This window comes from Equus asinus, chromosome 7 (genome assembly GCF_041296235.1).
Source record: "Equus asinus isolate D_3611 breed Donkey chromosome 7, EquAss-T2T_v2, whole genome shotgun sequence".
Classification (NCBI taxonomy): Eukaryota; Metazoa; Chordata; class Mammalia; order Perissodactyla; family Equidae; genus Equus; species Equus asinus.
The window spans coordinates 12,292,990-12,313,433 of NC_091796.1; the positions used below are offsets into that span (position 1 = coordinate 12,292,990).

General features: G+C 38.0%; 1 protein-coding gene across 1 annotated transcript in view; it reads right to left on the reverse strand.

Moving 5' to 3' along the window:
* CDH7 (cadherin 7) overlaps positions 1–20,444 on the reverse strand; it is a 123,938-nt gene that overhangs the window by 62,802 nt on the left and 40,692 nt on the right. The window contains exons 3-4 of the mRNA XM_044774845.2: positions 3,816–4,110; positions 171–290 (exon numbers count right to left, since the gene is read on the reverse strand). Of these exons, the coding sequence (XP_044630780.1) occupies positions 171–290; positions 3,816–4,110 (415 nt within the window). The remainder of the gene's footprint in view (positions 1–170; positions 291–3,815; positions 4,111–20,444) is intronic.

Genomic DNA, 20,444 nt, shown 5'->3' on the forward strand with positions numbered 1-20,444 from the left:
CTAATGCCTCTATAAATAATGTTATTGATTACCATAGTACACATCTTGATCAAAGCACAATATAGTGTCTGTTATCAGTGCCAATTATATTGAATAAAAACAGCTAATATTAATTCTGTGTCAAAACATAAATGATGACTTTACAAGGAGTGCTGCACTTCAGTTTTTACCTGTTTTTGGTTCCACTGAGAAGTATGGCTGTCCTTGCAGAATACTGTAGACCACTCGGGCGCTGTTGCCATACGTAGGATCATCAGCATCTGTTGCTGTCACTTGTACCACCGACGTCCCTACACGCCAATCCCAAAACCAATGAATTAAAAACTTCAAAGGCCACAAAACCTAAAAACTCACATAATGCTGAAGATTCTACATTCGATGTTTTAAATTCTTCATTTTCCTTGTTTCAAGGCACATGAAAAATGGATATATTTTTTGTATAAGACTAACTCAAAAAGAAGACAAATGCTAATTAAGCTTTCAGAAATATTTAAGGGATATAAAAATGCGTTAGTAAAAAATAAGATTGATGATGTATGTGAGACAGAGATATACTCAGAATTGGATGGGACTCAAATGTTAGGCATCTCATCCATCAGGGTCCAGGTACAAGTTTTTATCAGGAGCAATCTCTGTATGTTTCAATCACTGTCCAGAAGGCAGCATGACAAAGAATCGCATCTTGACACTCAAGTCATCAAGGGAATCTCGCTGTTGTAACCAAGCAGACCCAGACAGAAATAGAAACTTCACTAACTGAATAAGGAATATTCAATTGATACATTTAACTGGATATTAGGTGGCTATCCTATCTCTTCAGTAATACTTTTATTTTTCATTTCTACTCATTGATTGGAAAACAAAACATGAAATGAGAATTTAAACCAAACTTTCCCCTTAAAGAAGGAAAAGCATGACAACATCAAAAATTGCATTATTAGTTGTTTTTCTACATGTCATAGGATAGAATGTCACGTTGCTTCTCCACTTTACTATGTATTCACTTATTCTATATGGGATAAGCGATGTATTGTGATCTGTTCTTTTTATTTCCATTTGGAATGTAATCTTAAAAATATTAGATACGTTTGCTTGGTTTATATGGTTAAGCACACGCTATTTTATCATATATGTCCTATCTGATAGGGATGACATAAGTCCCTTTCTCCATATATTCTTTTAAGGTTCAAGTTCATTTCTAATAATTTCTTGAAAATATGGCATTTTTAACCTAACATCTCTTTTAGATATATTCCTACAGAGACTCTCTTTCTAAATACCTTGTCATTAATGTCCACTTTGTTACAAATCCATTCTCTCTTCCACACTATGATTTCCCTTATCAATTTTATTTTCTTTAAAACGGGGTGGAAATTCTAAAGTTACATATATAGTACCATTTTTTAAATTCAGAAGTTATTTTTTCATTTGACAGACTTAGGTGATTGTGCCATGTGGATGCCCAGTAGGACCAAATGGTAAATAATGTATATTTAAAAATCTTCTTAAGAATTAAATCTTGATTATTTTAAAATGCTAGAACAATTGTAGTCATGTTCCCTGTTTTCTCTATAACACACCATCTTTACAGCAATATTTATTTTGGTGCTATGCTTTAGTACTGATTTCCTACTTCATTTGAAAAGAAAACAACCTTAAACAAACAAAATAATGAACACTATACCTCAGTAATTTTAGTTTTATATAATTTTTTCTGAAGTGTTCCTTAAGTAATTTACTACACAAACATGCATATTCTCAAATAACTTTAAATTTTCCATGCTTATCTATTCTGGTAATAAATAAGTTACCATAAGGGCTTATGAGTGTGTTTTAAATCTCATAATTAGTTAGAATGCAATGAAAAAGAAATAGTCCTGAATATTAAACACTGAAATCTTACATTGTTATACTATACTATTTAATGGCTATTATAACTATTTGGTTAGAATTAAACACTTTGATAAACTCTGACTCACTAAAAATCCATATAACATATTTTATATAGACATTCATTGTTCTTAGTTTGAATTTTGATATTAACCCAGTGATCTAAATCAGTGTCAAGTAAATGCTAAAGACATATGAAAATCATTTTCTAAAAAGCTCTGAGCCTGTTGGAAACAATCAAACAGCTAAAATAACTTACTTGTGTGCATAATAATCATGCTGTTTGATATCAGAGTGGTACCACTGAAACCAAAACTACAGTGCATTACTTAGCCTCTAAATCAAAAAGCTCGCATTAATCCAATTTGCATCGCAACATTCAATATAGGAAAGGAAAACCTTAGCAAGCCAATGAAGAGCGCCCAGCAAGCCCATGAGAACTACAGACTCAACCTGAACTGCTCAAATACACCTCAAAATGTCCTGTTTTTCTAAACATTACTACTTTGAGGAGGACAATGTGCCTTCTCTTCTCTCTAAAACCTCCAAAATCTTGTTGCTGCTGTCATCATTGTTGTTGTTTTTGTTACTGTTGTTAAGCAACAACGGCAGGAAGCACTCTGAAGATGTGGGCGGTATTGAGAAAGTGTGAATAAGCCTGTCTGGTCAAAGAAATGCTTATATATAAGCTAACTAGAGTGAGATACGGCCACTGCATTTCAGAATTTTTCCTGAGCACAAGCATCAATTTCTTTGGCTCATCTTCAGTTTGTATTTCTTTAGCAGCTAGAGCCATGGTGCTCCAAATAATTTTCCCTCTCTCATCTGATAGGAACAGAAATTTAGGGTCACTACATTGTGACATACATAACACATCTTTGCAGTTTGACTCCTCCACACAGAAGATGTGCTGACAGAATGATGGAATGAATGAAATGACATTTAAAGTAAAGCAAATCACACTGGGTACAATTTTCATGTGGTAAAAGGCAAATTCAATTATTATCTTAAATTAACTTCCTCCTTCAATACTAAAAACAACAGGAAATTAACAGAGAAGTCAACTAGTATCTCTTCCAGCCTTACCATTTTTTATTATTTTGTAAGATCATCCATACTTTAATTACATACTGGCCGAAAACTATTCCAAAATACCTGACTAAATGGACTTTAAAACAGAGTTTAATAGTATTTGATTTAAATAAAGTATATACTAGAAGTACTTTACCTTCTATTTTTCCAGTAACGGGGCAATGTCAAAAGGCCTTTAAGTAAAACAGCCTTCATTATTCTATTATATATCTCAAACTGAGTATCACTTTACCATTATTATCAATTCAGTAAAAAATTTTCATGCATTTAAGTTTCTGGAGAAATTACAAAAGGATTAGTGGTGGCATGCGGATGGACGTTTGTGAGTTCCAACACTCTACAAGCAAATAGTCTGGCTGATCCAATGTTAGCCTGGCTAATCACTGACAGCCTGCCTGATATCTTGGCCACAGAGAGATGTTTCGAATAGTGAATCATTATCCTAATATCAGGAGAAAGAAAAGTAAAAGATCATCATAGGGCTGTGTCTGGAAAGATTTTCCTTTTTAACTTCTTAGGCATAATTTTAATCACTTTAAAAAAATTTTAAATATTAAATTGAAAAGGGAATGTAAGACCTAAGTAATTTATTGAAGACATTTTGATCTCTGTGTAAAAGGAAAAATTTCCTAATTTTCCATATAAATAAAATAATAAGTTGAAGAATTAGATTTGGGTACTGGTTACTAACATGTCCCAAATTTCCCCCTCATCCTAACTGGCAATTACTATACAAATACTAATGTGGTTTTCTTCAGAACTTATGATGATTTAGTTTTGGACAAATTTCCTCAAATCAGACACTCAATGCAAAAGTAATGCTCTTGACTTACCCACAGGAGACATTTCAGGAACTCCAGCAGTATATGGCCCATCCAAGAATTTGGGTTCATTGTCATTGATATCCTGAATCTTGATGACGAACTCGGACTCGGGCTCCACGGGCTTGTTTGTGAGCCTGTCCAGCGCTTGGGCTCGCAGCGTGTAGTAGGCCTGCTCCTCGCGATCCAGCCTCTTGGTAGCATGAATATCCCCAGTGTTCTCATCAATAATGAAAATGGAACTTGCCCCTTCGCCTGACAAGATGTATTTGATGGAACCATCTCCTTTATCAACATCAGAGTGAAGCTGGTGAAAAATTCATGTGAGATGAGATTAACTTACAAGAGAGTCAGCGATATGGAGATATGTAAAAATAATTCTTATGTCAGGCAGCAGTACATGACATTTTATTGTTCTTGGAAAGATAAGCTGACGCTTATTATGCACAGCAGAAAAGCTATTAGAACGTGTCAGCTTGCACTTGTGAGCAAGACAATTTCATTTCTTCCTGTAAACAGTCTCATTTCCAAAGGGATTTTATATCATTTCCAAAGTTAGGAACTTGTTGTAGTGTTATTTTTTATTGGATCTGTTCTTGCCAGTTTTAGCCATCTTCTTTGAACAGAGCAGATATTCAGTAAACATGTATAATTGGTTGATTTGCTCTTATTCCAAACAAAGGGATTGGCTACAGAACATTTGTAAATTTAGATCTAATCTATTACTTAATATGCTTAGAAATCCTCACTTTCTTTAAGGGTGCCTTTCCTTCCCACTCCTACTTCCACTCCTTTCCACGACCAACAAAATGGATGGATGTCCAGTCAATAAATCAGTCCCCAAATCCTCTTTTATATTTTAAAATTTGAAGCTGAAAAAAATTACCCTGCTCTGTGAAGTAGGAATTTAAATCAGCATGTGCCTGAGACTTCAACTGAAACCTTTCTTGAAATACCAAGAACTGCATTAGATTTGCATGATTAACCCTGGCCTGGGTGGCAGGGGCAGCACCTCCTGATTTGCATTTCATATCTGGAACTGTCCCTTCTGTGTGTCAGGACATTATGTTGAACAGAGAAATCTGAGGAAGCTCGAAAATAATTACACATTTTCCTGAACTTCATAACCTGAGAAATACAGTAGTCAATCTGTCATTCCAACAATCTTTCATCCCCTGTAACTGCTGTCCTTCTGGATTTCCATTAATACAAATGTAAAAACCCAATTTACCAAATAACAAGGCTTTCCACTGCCCTACAGAACTACTTTTGCATTCTTTAAAAGACAAGGTGCTAAAAATATAAAATATGGGAAGCAACTTAGGAAAGCGTGTGCTTGGTGCATTTTCATCCTTTCACGGTAGCTGTTGAGGATATCACTTTTTGCACCACGGATTTCTATGATTCTTCCACTGCATTGTTAACAGCTGTGTTTATACTCTGCTTCAGAATAAATACCTGACTTGTCCTTTAGTTTCTGTAGTTTTTAGTCAGGACTAAATAATACAAAAAGTGAATTTCTGGCACAAGTTATCATTTGGATTTGTTCGGTATGGAATTATCTAGCGGATCACTGTGCCACATGTTTATCCAGCATACGGAGAAGTTGTGTTTCTGAAATATGGTGAATTACTTAATTTTCTTAAGTTATTCTCAGGGTTACTATTACATCTATATCTCCCTGTAATTTAAGAAGGAAGAAAACTGAGAATAATTATGGTATGAATTATTGAGTGCTTCCTATGTGCCAGGAATTATTCTTAATGTTCTCTACACAGTAACTTATTCCATGCTCACATTGAATGACTTTACTATCCTTATCAACAGATGAGGAAACTGTTGTAGAGAACAGCTAAATACTTTGCCTGAGGTCACACAGCCAGTTCTCTGAGGCTGTGACAGGATTATGAAAGCTGGCAGACTACGGAAAGGCCATTCTCCACTCCCTCCAATAGGATTCTGTCTCTGGGAGAGGAGCTGCTGTCCTGTGAAGGGACACATTAAAAGCTGCTGCAAAGGAGAGCCCAGGGAAAGAAGGATGCATGAAACCCACCCCCACCTGATGGCTCCCCAAAGCTTCAGGAAGTTCAGTACTCTGGGTGGTTTCCATTGATGCATTTTATGACTTACCACAAGGGTCCTTTCTTGGCATTATATAACCACCCTCAACAACACATAGCAAAAAACGTGAGTCCCGAGACAAATGCAGATGATGGATGAAAACAAGTTGTCTTAAGCTGCTAATACCTCAAGCATCCCTCTTATTCACACTTCTCACAGCCACTCTCTTACCCCTCCTCATCTTCATCTGTGCCTTTATGGGCCAGCATCTAGTGGTAAGCGTCTACACACTACTGATGACTGGTGTGGGACACTGAAGGAAGATCTGATGACCATAAGAAACACATAAATAATACCCAGGTCGTGCCTTTAATCAAATGCTTGCTATATCTCTAAATCTCATCCCATTTATAGAACCAGCTCTTATGATTCATTTGACTAATTCATGTCAACTGATTGCTGTTTTCTTGGCATGGTGATACAACATTCCTGTGGTATTCCAGGTAAGGGGGAGAGGATACATTCCTTTTCAATATATAACATACATTAAATCCCGACTGTGATGTTCAACCTGAGCTCTGCTGCCATATCTTACATCATGTGGTATTCTGAGTGGTTCTCCATTACTGACAGCATTGAAGGTAAAAGATTCATAAGGTTTTTTTCTCCAATCATTCAAAGATCAGATTCCTTCTCTTCTGCCTTCCACCACCACCACCCATACACACACACACACATATACATTGGTTCAGGATCCTTGAACTTTACCATCCTCCCCATCACTGACACTTTTCTCCCAGGTAGGACCACCACTAGGCTTGTAATCACTGCCAAAATTTACAAGTAGAAAATTGTTGAGTCTAAGCTTGGTGTCCTTGCAAAGTTAGTGTAAGCATCTACAGTAAAAGTGGATGACCAACTTGTAAATGTTAAAATGGATACACAATTATCAGATGCACTCAGACATTTAATCTGCGGGACTATGTGCAATATACTAATCTTAATTGGTGGAGTGAAATCCACATTGTCAGTGAAAAATCACTATCCTGTGCTGAAAAAGAACGCTCAGCAAAGAAAAACATTAAAAGTGTAGAACTACTGAATGGTATTCTTAAGTTACCACATGTCTATGTAGGCACGTGCACACATACACAAAATCTTTTGGAACGACTATTATAGAAAAAAAAATTCTATGGTCCCACGATATGCTAAATAAATAAGAAATAAATAAAAAAACCACAATCAAAACAAATGTTTGTACCCTATTTGGGGCAGAGTAAAACTCACGATAAGTCTATTTCACCTGCAAGTAGCCTTGTAAACACAATGTTGTGATTCATCTAAACAGTAACAACAAAATCTTGATTCATTAATCACCAGACAAAACTTACCTTTATTGCCTGGGTTCCTAAATCCTTTTCAAAATATTTGTTGGGACTCCAAAGTAAATATTTACACTAAATAACTTCTCTATTTTTTGCCAATGAGCACAAGCAGTGAGGAGCTCAAGCAGTGAGGAGCACAGAACCCTTAGCTGAGTTTAGCTCATGATAAGGCAAAAGAATAAGCAGGGAACGGGACACAATTATTACGTGAATCCTATATGTCACTATGGCAGCACTGTGTATGGTAACAATATAGGAAATACCAAATTGTGTTGGATTCTTCATAATCTACACAGGCCAGGAAGACAAAGTACACTTTACATGCAGCCTAAAATATAATACGTTGAATAATCCATTATGGCTCCATCATCCCCCACTTAACAGAATACCCACCCATTATCTCTAACACATCAACTCTTTCTCTTCAATCTCTCTGAATAATAACCCTAATGCAGAATCTTAAAATCTTTCACTTGGGCTATTACAAAACTCCCCAGCTATTGTCTACTTTCAATAATTCACATTGTCTAGGCGGTCATAGTGCCTGTCAGAAATTATCTGCCTAAAATATACATTGAATGATATCACACTCCTTATCAAATACATTTAATTGCTTCCCATAGTCTATGGACTTAGCCCCAAATTCTAAGCATAGGCTCCATGGGGCCATCATGCTCTCTCCCTAGTCTCTCTTTCCCAGCACATCTCAGAGTGCACTCTATGCTCCAGCCACGTCGGACTGGTCACCACTGCCTAAGCATAGCAAGCATTTCCACCCTTTTCAAGATACATACTTCATCCTCTTGCCCACCAACTGACATCCAATTCAGCTTAATGTAAGTTCTCTTCTACTGAAGGCTTAACAAGCCTCCTATTTTTTTCCCATGGCATGTTCTTAGAATTTCTATGACAGAATGCATTTAATTCCACTTTATATTGAAAATCTCATTCAGTTGTTTTCCTATCCAACCCCTTCTTTAATTTATAAACTCCTTAAGAGCTGGGTTCTTTTTATCACCCTATTCCACATTCTCAATCAACAATTCGTTGCATTAAATTTAGTAAATTTATAATCCAGCTTGTAAAGCAGTAGTGCTTGTTTTATTTCAATTTCTATCCTTTTAAGTTTTAATAGCATTATGCAACAAAAAGAAAAATCCAGTATGTCTGGTTTGTCCTTCCTAATCCTCTGAACTGCCCAGATGGAGCTCAGATACCTCATTTTGTACGCTCACGCTAACACGTAGCACGTGATTTTGTATTTGCACATTTCACGTTTGTGTTCCCCAGGAGACAAGGCCCTGCAGGGGCAAAAATGCTTTCTTACTCCTGTCTTCCTAGGTCACACACACACACACACACACACACACACAAAGGTGCTCGAGGAGAATTTTATAGACTCTTGGCTGTCCTCTGAAGGCAGGATCTCCACGTCCTTGATTAATTTTTGTATCCACCATTTATTTTTTAAGATTTTAAAGGCCAAAACTGAAACCCAGATCAATGCACTGCAGTTCTGACAATTTTCTTACATCCATTTAATCACCTAGGGCCTGATATGAACTACCTGGTCCAGCACTTTCAATCTATCTGCTTAAAGAAAAGTCTGAAAACAGTGAATATTCCTCAATTTAGCCAAAGACTGAGGTAAAAAAATCAATTCAACATATTGATCAACTTTTCCTCCCTCTATGTACTTCTTAAACTCTGCTTGTTATTTGTTCTTACTGATGATCTTGTCTTTACTCTGACTTTTAGTGTCCTCCTATTTAAAATGGAGATAAAAACATCATACTTGGACTTCATCAAACAATTGTGACAACTACTCAAGATGATACCGTAGAATGTGATTCACAAAGGTAAATTACTGTAATATCAGGATTGTACTTTTAAATGTTTTTGGCTTTGAAAACATACTAAATTTTTATGTCCCAAAAAAAAGAGCAAATCTAGACATAAGATGCAACTATTGGGAAAGAGACGATGTTTACATGAAAAGTGTGACACTAAAAACATTAAACTAAATAAAAGCCACAATGATCCTCACTGACCTGGAGATGATGAACTTAGGAATAATTATAGTTTTATTATATTCAATTTTCCTTGTAAGAAACACTTGAATAAGAAAAATGCACTATTATATAAATAAAACTTCTTCATATTGCTACATTTCTGTACAAAATGGAGTAATGATGGCTGAGTAAACAATACACATATGCTCCTTTGAGCAACACATTTATCAATCTGAGAATCATTTAACTTGAATGTTAGCAAATAATATTTCTAGGTGAATTTTCCACCATTGGTTTACTTATTATAGATTCCTGATTTTTTAAAGTTTAAAGATACATTACAGATTGTTAGAACTCATGCAGTTTACTTTTACTAAACTTTTACAAGGTTAAAATTACAAGTATAGAGGGAAGATTTGAACAATAATTGGTAGAAATAAAACTACTTGAATATACACATTACATGTATGTTTTCTTTTCTCATTATGCTTTTTAATAGATATTTTCCACATGCCACTGGATACCATGTAATAATCAAGCTGTTGAAGAAATATTAGAGACAAAAACAAGTGTATGAGTCATTCCTTTCTGGTTGAAGTATTCCTAATTTATAAGTATCAATGTGGTCCAGGATAATGGAACACAATCTACTTGTGAAGCATCTTTGATCAAGATGCATAGTTTAAGAAGTATAGATATTAATTATTATGCACAGAGCGATAAAGGAAAGACATACAATTCAGGAAGTGCTTAGGTAAGGTTAAAATTGCCAAGAAAAATCTCATATCTTTTTTTTTAAGAAATAAATAAATAAAAAGAAAAGGAGGACTACTTAGATAATTTTATTCTTAGAAAAAGTTCACACTAATTCAACAATGATAAACCTTCATTCTGGGGTCTTAGTTCATTTCTTAGCAGCAGAGTAATTACAACTGCCAGGTCAGTTCAAAAGAACCAGAGGTATGGCTGTTGAAGCTCCACTCTGCTCCTTATTGCAGTAGCTTGATCGCTCTTAAATTCCAGTTTATCCATCTGTTATAGATCAGCATCTATAAATGGACACTTGGCCTTAAATACTGAAGTGAGGATAAAACAAAGTAATGCATCTGGAAGTATTTTGTAAATCATAACTTTCGATCTACATGTGTAAGTTCACATACAGTGGTACAATAAAATTATCTGCATTCCTTTGGGGGAAAAATCTTGCTTTTGCTTGAAAAGGTTCTACACTGGTGCCTATGGCATGGTTACTCAGAGCTTCACATTCAGAGCCACATCTTTGTCACCAGGGACGGAGTGAGAGCAACTCAGAAGAGCATTCTCTGTTCCACACAGCTACATGCACCTCCCTAAAGAAAACTCCACAGCATGCATCTCACCCATTCTCCGGTTGCTGGCTCCAGGCCACATCCAAAAGTTTCAAATAACTTAAGAAATCTGCCTTGAGTCAAATTCTCGCTGATCAGAACTCCTCCTCGGTTAAGGATGGTGAGCACACCACGTTCTCTCCTTCAGGGCTCCCCTGCAGTACCTCGCTCACCTAGTTCTGAACTCTAAGTGCTGAACCAGAAGCAGCTGCAAAACAAACTTCTGGAAAGATTAAGCTTTTTTCTCAGGAGGATAACTTTTAGTCTTACTTCTTTTTTTCCCCTTTTTCTCCCTAAAGCCCCCTGGTACATAGCTGTATATTTTCAGTTGTTGGTGCTTCCAGTTGTGGCATGTGGGATGCCACCTCAGCATGGCCTGATGAGTGGTGCCACGTCCATGCCCAGGATTTGAACCAGTGAAACCCTGAGCTGCCGAAGTGGAGTGCACAAACTTAACCACTCGGCCATGGGGCCGGCCCCCTAGTCTTACTTTTTAAATGGGGGCTGATTGAGCAGAAGATGCATGTCCACAGGAGGCAAGGGCAGTGTTACTCAATGAATGGGTGCCGGCCGTCCACGTTGGAGTGAGTATGGAAACTGAGAGGAGGGCTCAGCAGCTTTCACATTTTACAGAGTAATTTAATGCCTGTTGAACCCAATAGTAATAATAAAAGAAATAAGGATTGAATTTTTTAATCTATATAATTCATGTTTAATGTAGTTACAAAATTATCAGGAGGTCACAACACAGTGTGTCCTGTGTGATTAAAAACAATTAAGTCTGCAAACAAACAAAAAACTTGGCCCTTCCCCACAGATCAGTTGAGAAGCACTGCTCAGTAGGTAAAATCCTACATGAAAGCTCTTTTGAATGCTTCTAGGCAATAATCAGTCCTAGCTAATGTCTCCTGTCCTAAGATTAGGGCAGACTGGAAGACCATTGCTGCCATGCAGGCACAGGGCAATCTGCAGAGGCCATCCTTAAGACTTACACAGAAGTTCTGTACATGGCATTTTGGGTAAGGAATTCAGGTATATGTGGCAGAGAGGAATAGCATAAGGCGTTTGCAAAATATTTCCTGAAGTCTGATGCATTGCAATGCCTTGTGCGCTCAAAAATAGAAATTATAATAGTTAAAATGATGGAAGCAATTTTGGAGTCTACACTTGGGGGAGAAAAACTCCATACTTGTATAATTTAAAAAGAGAATATCCTACACTATCTTAGCAAGTTCTAATGCAAAGATATGTGTTCATTATGACCTGATGGAGGCCAGTATGTGGACAAAGATACGAGAGACAGAGAATGTCAGAGATCACATAGAACTAGCAGAGTGAACAGAGAAAAGGAGCTAGTTCAAGGGGAGAACAGACAGTGACTAGCCCATTCCACCCTTATTAGTAAGATCTTGGTAAGGAGGGCTGATGGTTAACTCTAAATCCACAGTAAGTATGCACATTATTTGTAATTTATAATATCTGGTAAACTTGTTTTCAAATATTCTTCACTGAGTACTTAGTGTTTGTCTAGTTAATCCTTTCTGGCAGCTTATAAAGTACCCCTTTAGTTGTTATTAAAAGTACTAGGTTAAAAATACCACTTCAGCTATTACCTGGACTACAGAGATACAAATGCCATTATCCTGGTGCCCAAACCACATTGTCCTCATAAATTAAATAGAGCTCGAATTGGGCCTGTTTCTGTCTCCATCTAAACACTTGACATACATTAATCATCTATTTAAAATAAGTACAGAGTATCTACTATTGGCCTGGTGTGTGGATGGAGATGAGAAAGAGCAGAGTGGCAGGGGAGCCGATAGCACTGACCCAAAGAGTCCCCGTCTTCGTGAGCTCCCAGAGGCACGCTGTCAGCGGACCAGGTTGAACAAACACTTCTACTCCTGATGACCTCAAAAAGCACCTGCAGAATGCCAAGAAATCATATGGCAGGAAAACCAAACCACCTTCAAGGGTTCAGGGAAGTGCTTTTTAAAGAAATGATATTTAAGTTGAGGCAAAAGGCCATGACTAAGAATTAGTCTGGCATGGAGGGGTGGAGCTTGATTTCCAGGAAGGAACTTGACTGAATGATGGAATAAATTCCTTTTTGGGGACATTCAGACTGGTAATACACAGGATCTACTAATTTATAACAGAGAATAATTTTTTCATGCAATATATAAAAAGAGGCTTTAGAATATAAATATATTACAACCCACATTCTGTAAACATCTGTTTAAATAATTAAAAGTTTTTAAAAGACCATGGAATAGTCCATGGATCTTAATCTATTGTTTGGCTAAAGAAGTTATTATTTTTTTGACATTTACGATGTAGGGTTCCTGCATCAGAATTGCCTGGGATGCTGGTTTACAATGCCAGTTTCGAGGCTCTGTCTTAAGTCTACGGAATCAGAACCTCTTTGAGTTGGAACTAGGAATCTGAATTTTCAACCAGCACTGCAGATCAAAAACTTCTGGTCTAACAAATAATACCACTTACACACAAACCAGCTGAGGCCAATAATGTCACTGCTGAAAAGAGCTAATCGTTTTTCAATTAATTTGCATTTATAATCTCATCTATAAAAGATTACTGAGTAAAATTTTTTCTGTATCTTGATTTGTTTACATATTTTACTCAAAAGTGTCCCTTCTCTAACAATCAGCGGTACAGGAGAAAAAATATACAGTGGATGTTTATGTATCCATCAAATAGTACGTGATACTTTAAATATGGCCACTCTACAATTAGTTCAATTTTCCATGGTAAGGGGGCAAACAATTTTCTTTTCGGGATAACTCATGTTTCAGGAAAACTAAGTTAAGCTAATTTGTGGAGTATTCAGTGGGAGTATGTTTTGATGATGCAAAGTTGTAGTGTCTTAGCAACATAAACTACATTTTCTGTATATAACGAGGTCATATTATTAACCTGCAGGGATGTTCTTATGCTCTGGGCATCCCTCTGGGGTCAGAAATATAAACTCAGAACAACAAAACACCTACCTATATTTTACATAGGTCAGAGTCAGAAAGGTGGAGAGAACACCGAAGGTGGTGAGAGAACTATAAGCACCAGATCTGTGACACCCTGTATTAATATAGTATCTTTTTCCATAGAAATTGGTCAAAAAATTAACATTTTGAACTATTGCATTTTTATGACATAAAGGAAATATCATATAAGTATGATAGAAATGGAAATAGAATGCAAACAAAGAAAGTCGTAGTACAAAGAAAATATTTATGATCTCTATTAAACCTCACAAGTATTTTTAAATCCGAGGGTCCGGCTAGTGGCGCAGCAGTTAAGCTCGTACATTCTGCTTCAGCAGCCCGGGGTTCACCGGTTCGGTCCTGGGTGCGGACCTACGCACCACTTGCCAAGCCATGCTGTGGCAGGGGTCCCACATACAAAGAAGAGGAAGACAGGCAAGGATGTTAGCTCAGGGCCAGTCTTCCTCAGTAAAAAGAGGAAGCTTGGCAGCAGATGTTATCTTAGGGCTAATCTCCCTCAAAAAAAAAAAAAAGAAGAAGAAGAAGAAGTATTTCCAAATCTGAGACCCCCTCTAGGGGACTCATGGTGTGTTACCCCTATCCCACTACATCTTCACCCTAAGGGCTGAAACAGTCATCAGTCATTTCCTCAACTGCTGGAAGTGCTGGCATTAGCCTGCTCTCAGCCTGTTATCACTTGCCATAGGAAAACTCACCCTCTACTGGAGAGAGGTGCCTCATCTAATGTCATATAGCTTCCTGGGGTTGGTAGGACATACAGGACCAGGAACTAAAGGGTTAGAGTGGGAATGTCCATGCTATCCTGGACTCCCAGCAAGAAGGGACTGGGGCATAAGGAGAGGCATCGCCATCCTGATGAGTGTAACTGACTTTGATCATCAGGAGGAGGTGGGATTCTATTACACAAGGGGGACAGGAAGAATAGTTTTTGCATCTGGGCCCTTTGGTGTCTCTTGATACTCCCTTGCCCTATTCTTGATGGTAAATGCACAAGTGCAAGAACCTCAGCGTGAGGCAGGAGGAGTGATGAGAGGAAAAGGATGAATATCATTTGTAACCTGGAGACCAGTTGCAACAACAGGAGCTGTAGTTCATCCTACTAACTTTCTTGTGAATGCCTCCAAGAAAAGAGGTCTCACATGTTTCTGTAGGAGCTGCTCCATGAACTGATTACATGAAGCAAATGGATGCAAGTGGTACAAGGGGTGGCCTCGGGGGATGTCATGGCAGCCTCCCAGGTCCACTCCCTACTGACCCAATGAAACACCAGGAGTGTTGATGACGGCTGTTTTTCAGCTAAGCACTTCCCCAAAATTGTCAGTTTGGGAAAATTTACAAATTTGGAAGATTGCAAAGTCAGCAAAGAGAGTTACTTTGCCAAAGGTAATACTCCATTCTTGGGGCATCCCACATCCAATGACTAGCTGATGGGGGCTTTAAAGCCCCGACTTCAGGACAACTCGGAACAGCCTTCCCAGCTCCACAGCTCCCATCAGCTATGTTCAGGGCTGAACTGCCCTGCAGGCCAACTCTGTCCTCTGCCCAGTGCTACTTGCCTCCCTCCCTCACAACGTTAATTCCAATAACGCACTCCAGTGAAGTCCCTACAAGCAAATCCCTGTCTCCGAGTCTGTTTCCTATGGCCTTGACCTGCAAATCGCACACAGGTAACTAACTCAGTAACTAACGAGCAGCAGAGCTTGGCTCTCGTGCCCATCTGTCCTCACGCATACCATGCTGTCTCCTGCAGAGGCACGGGAGAGTGAGAGGCATATTTACATAATTTGGTACTTGTAGATCAGAAGCGGCAGCTGAGGAGGAAGCTGCAGGGTAGTAAAATTCATAAAGGATGTAAGCCTGGGCAGTGACGCTGGTTTCTTTCAGTCTACACCTGACATACTCATTTTTTCCATGCTTCCAAATGCTTTGATTTCTAGAAACTTCACACTGTGAATGAACCAGTCACAAGAGGGAGGAGGATTCACTGTGGTGTTTTTCATATTGGGGAAATGGAAGACGCAAAATGGTCTTCAGCGAGCCCAGGGGCCAGGTCTGCATGCATTCCTCTTCACCCGACACCCCCTGTTCTCCACAGCCTGGGCAAGTGTCTTATGTTCACTCACGTACTATGATGCCCAGACCTACCACAGAATAGTTCAATCAGATATGTGTCCATGGACCTAGGCGTTTTTTATTTTTAAAAGCTCTCCAGGTCACACTATTATACACCCAATGTAAAAATCACTGGCCTAGAAAGAAGAAAGAAATACAGAAGAAGATGAGGGAAATGCTCTTCCATTTTACTGATAAAATCATTTTGAAAGACAGAGGAAAAATAGGCTTATTCACTAGATAAAAAATTGAAAATAAGCACGTCTGCAGAGCTTACGCAATAATTTGCTGAAAAGGTACAAATTTTAAAAGCAGACCTCGAAAAATCTCTGACATAATTTCAATAAACACAAAAGCTTCCTAAATGAAAAATAAACCTGTTTCACATGACAGGACCCTCTGTGGGATCTGTAATTGTTTCATCTATAATAGAGCAGGTGCAAGGAATAAGAGGACCATCTTCTGGCTCAGGTGACCTAAGAAGAGCGAAGACATGTTTTCTTCTCTAAAACAAAATACCATTTAAAAATAAAGGAGGAAAATGTAGTCCCTTCGGAGCCTTCTTAACACCCACTGCAGCCAATGACTTCAACATCCTGCCTCGGTACCACTAACAATCTTGACTGCAATGTTTAATGCCCTAAGGATAAAAATTTACATAAACAAATGTAATAAAATTAGTAAAGCTATGGGGAGGAAAAAGAGAAAAAGGGAGAAAGAGAGTAAAGTGGAAGGATGGGCACCATCAGAATAAAGTCAATAACTAGTTGACGCCAGAGTGAGGCATCCTCGAGTAGCTCTCACCTGGGAGACGCTGGAAAGGCAGCATTGGTTTTCCTGGGAAGGACTGGCCAGGGCTGTGTGTGTGTTTGTTTACAGGTTGTTCTGGTATTAACAGGAGGACTCCACCAGTTCTACCTAAGGAGAGGGGGCTGCATCCCAGTGGTAAGGTACAGGCAAGGCAGGAGGAGTAACACCATCACTTAAGACTGATTTTTGCAAAATTCTATTTAGCTTTTAAACTGATGAAGTTCTATCCAATTTTAAAAATGTAATAATTTCTCTGAGTATTTTCCTAACAGCCACATTTATTTCATAGTATGACTCTTTGTCTCTTCTTCTCAAAGGAGTATCAAATATTAGAACTCTACTCTGCTATGCATTAATCCACAGAACTGGGATTCAAGAGGAAGAAATCAAGCCCTCCAGCGGCACAATCACAATCACTAAAGTGAGTCACAATAACAATGAAACCGATTCACATCTGTATTAAGCAACTTGACACAGGACAAGAGCCAGGGGACCAGTGGCTAGTGCCACGGAGACTGCTCCAAGGCCAGACCACTGAGGCAATTAGGGCCTTCTCGGGACTTCAGTTTGTTCATCTACAAAATGCATTGAACTAGGAGGTCTTAAAGGCCCTTTCTAACCCTAAAACTCCCTCTATCCCGTCCAAATGAGGAGGGATGAACTATAATCATCCATCCAGATTCCTCGAACATACTGTCTACTCCAGGCCATGCACAAGACACTGGGGCTGAGTTTTAGGTGTGTGATAATGCCTTAGCTTAAACCAGTTTATAAAATCCATGTGGGAATTGTATAGACGTGCCACCTTGGGAACGTCAGGAGTGCTTTAGAACAAGTTCAGAGTATGTATCCTCAGAAAACCCCAAAGATTTATTTTGTTAAGAGTCTTTTCTATAATTGCAAAATGTCTTTTCTGGTGGCTTGTGAAAAAAAGGCATTGAGACATTTATTTCGGGGCATTTGAGAGTGAGGATCTTTTTGCCTGTGTATACCAGCTCGCAATTTGGTTAAAATAACTCAACAGAAGTAATTAGCTTTTGATTTAAAAATTTATGTCAAGAACATACCCGAAGTATCTTTAAAGAGTATGTCAAAATAATATGCTACCTAAACACAACTGTCAGGAAAAGTGCCCTTATTTAAAAGGAAACATTATTAATAGTACTTATAATTTATCTGATATCCTATGTGCAAATTCAATTAGTATCACTTACAAATATACACACTAAGAAAACCTATTTGCTCTTTGCTTCCCTGAGATTTACAATGTTATATGTTCTCTCCATACTCTATCCTGTCACATTTAGATACATGGTTTAGATGTATTATTCTATTTCAATTTGAACTACCTGAAACTCCTTGCAGCAGTACCGTGATGATAATGATTTCCTGGTAGAAGCTTGGTGCGGAGGATATTAATACAGAGAAACATTCCTGGAGGGCATCGTTCGGGGTGGGTGTATTCACCCTTGTTTTCTATGTTGCTTCTATTAACTGAAATCTCCTTTGCTGTAGACAAAAATTTTTTTTTTAATTTTAAAAGAAGAGTGCCAACTGAATCTCCTTTCTTTTACATTACTTGTGATTAAAAAAGAGAAAAAAGAATATCACAACTGTACAGCCATGCATTGTCATATGTCAAATACAAAATGATCAGTAATCACTGAGGCTAGTTGATTCTGGACTGCAATACTGTGTGAAGTGGGACTATTTTAATCATGAGGAAGTTATGATAAAAAAGAATGTCGTGCAGGCTTGATCCAGTCTAACTTAAAACCCCACCACAACTGTACAACTGTTAAAGAATGTGGCTCCTCTATGCCTTTCTGTAACCTCACACTTCTTTGCTTTATTTTTGCAGTCCCGACTTTCATCCGCTCTGCTTCACATATTGGTTTATAGCTCTCTTATTCAAATAGCTAATAGTGAGAGCTAATATTTATTGAGTGTAATTATGTGCCAGACACTGTGGTAAAAGGCCTTTAATTCTCCTAACAAACTTCTGTGGTAGGCATTATTGGCCTAATTTTATACACGAGGAAACTATGATTTAACCGGGTAAGTACTCTGCCCAGGCTTAGACGGTAACATCACAGACTTGACTCTAGGTCTCGCCAACAACAAAAATCTGTCTTCTACCCATTCTGTCTGTACTATGCTGCCCCTACCCTGTGTCCTCCCACAAGAGATGAATGATCTGCAAGGTACTGGATTCTCACATCCCCTCATATGAAAATCCAACCACTAGAAAGGCAAAATGTACATTCAAAGCTATTGAATTGTCAAGATTTTGTTTCTGATCCTTCTTTGTCCTTTGACTGCCATCCTCAATCAGTTGTTAATTCTCAATATTCCACCTCGATGCCCACCAGCTCTGCCATTTTGTCTCCACTTTGTCCACTTCTGCCCTGAATAAGGATTTCATTCTTTCTCACATACGTTATCAGCTTAGCAACTTACAGTTTACAAAAAACGGGCACTCTTAACTGGTCTCCCCCTCTTCAAAATCTCTACCACATAACATTACATGATTGTCATGTGCAACTTACTAAAACACAATGATATTGCTCTTCAGCTCCAGATCAGGGATGGCTCCCGACAACTTTCCACATTACAGATCAGCTTAGCATTTAACGTCTTCAGTGGTATGAGCTCACTGACTGCAGTGTGCACCATAATCATATATGCTATCACGAAATTAAAAGAAACCTATATAATATTAAGATGTCTAGGCATTCCAATTTTGAAGGGTAAAATGTGAAAAAAATGCAAATTATTATTGATAGAATGTGCTAGTTTTTGCTTCTTATCTCCTATTTTCTACTTCTAATTCTCCCATATTCTTCTTCTTTTCTACATTCCCCTTCTGCCCTGGAATGCAATAGGCTTTGCAAAGAAAAAACACACTGCCTAAAGCTTTCTACAATCAAATCCATCAGACTCAATACCAAAATTATCCATATTTTGCATTTATCTAACATGAAAATCAAGGAAGCCAAATAAAAGTGAAAAGAGCACATGAAGCATTGAATATTATATGTTGCTCAAAGAAACATGATGACAACAGCTTCGATAAATGACAGCATTTTGTTTAGGACTGCCACTGCATGTGTTTTCTCCAGAACATCTTTTAAGATGATCTTATTCTTATTTTCTGTACAAAATCAAGTCCATTACAATCACACTGAGTGATAGTATACTTTGGTGATAAGTACAGTGTGATGAGATGTTGTAAGCAATTTATAGTTACCACCATTAACAAAAAAACCTTATCTAATCTCGGAGCTCCAGTCTACAGACTGGACTGTAATAACACTGTTTTATAGGCTTTTAATACAGTGAAAAATGTTTCTAGTTTGTAATGAAATGGAAATAAATGTATTCACTGGAATTTCTCCTATGTTTATTTATGTAGAAGAAATGTCTCATAAACTTTGTGGTACGGAAACTGAGACATCCAACCTTCCTCATAAACGCTCAAGTTATAAAGGATAATCACTAACTCCCCCCCACAAATAAAAGAGAGACACGAGGAGCTGGAGGCTGCATGGAGGAAGGGGGAAGGAAAAGATATGGAACTCTTCAAGGTGGGGTCTCAGAGGAGGATAGCCAAGGATGGAATGTCAGATGAAGGTCTGTTAAGTGGAATGCTGTATGGCAATCTCATGGCCTCACTTAACTTTAACTACGATTTTTTTAAATGTTGCCAAATGCTTGGTGTAATTGGTTTTCCTACGGAAATTAGTAGAGAGCTGAGTTTTGAAGAAGGCCAAACAGAATCTATCTGCATGGATGAGAGGGCAGCTGGGAACTGGGTAACAATGGAAATAAGGAAAAGTGGTCTTCTGTCGTCGGCTGCTCTAGAGGCGAG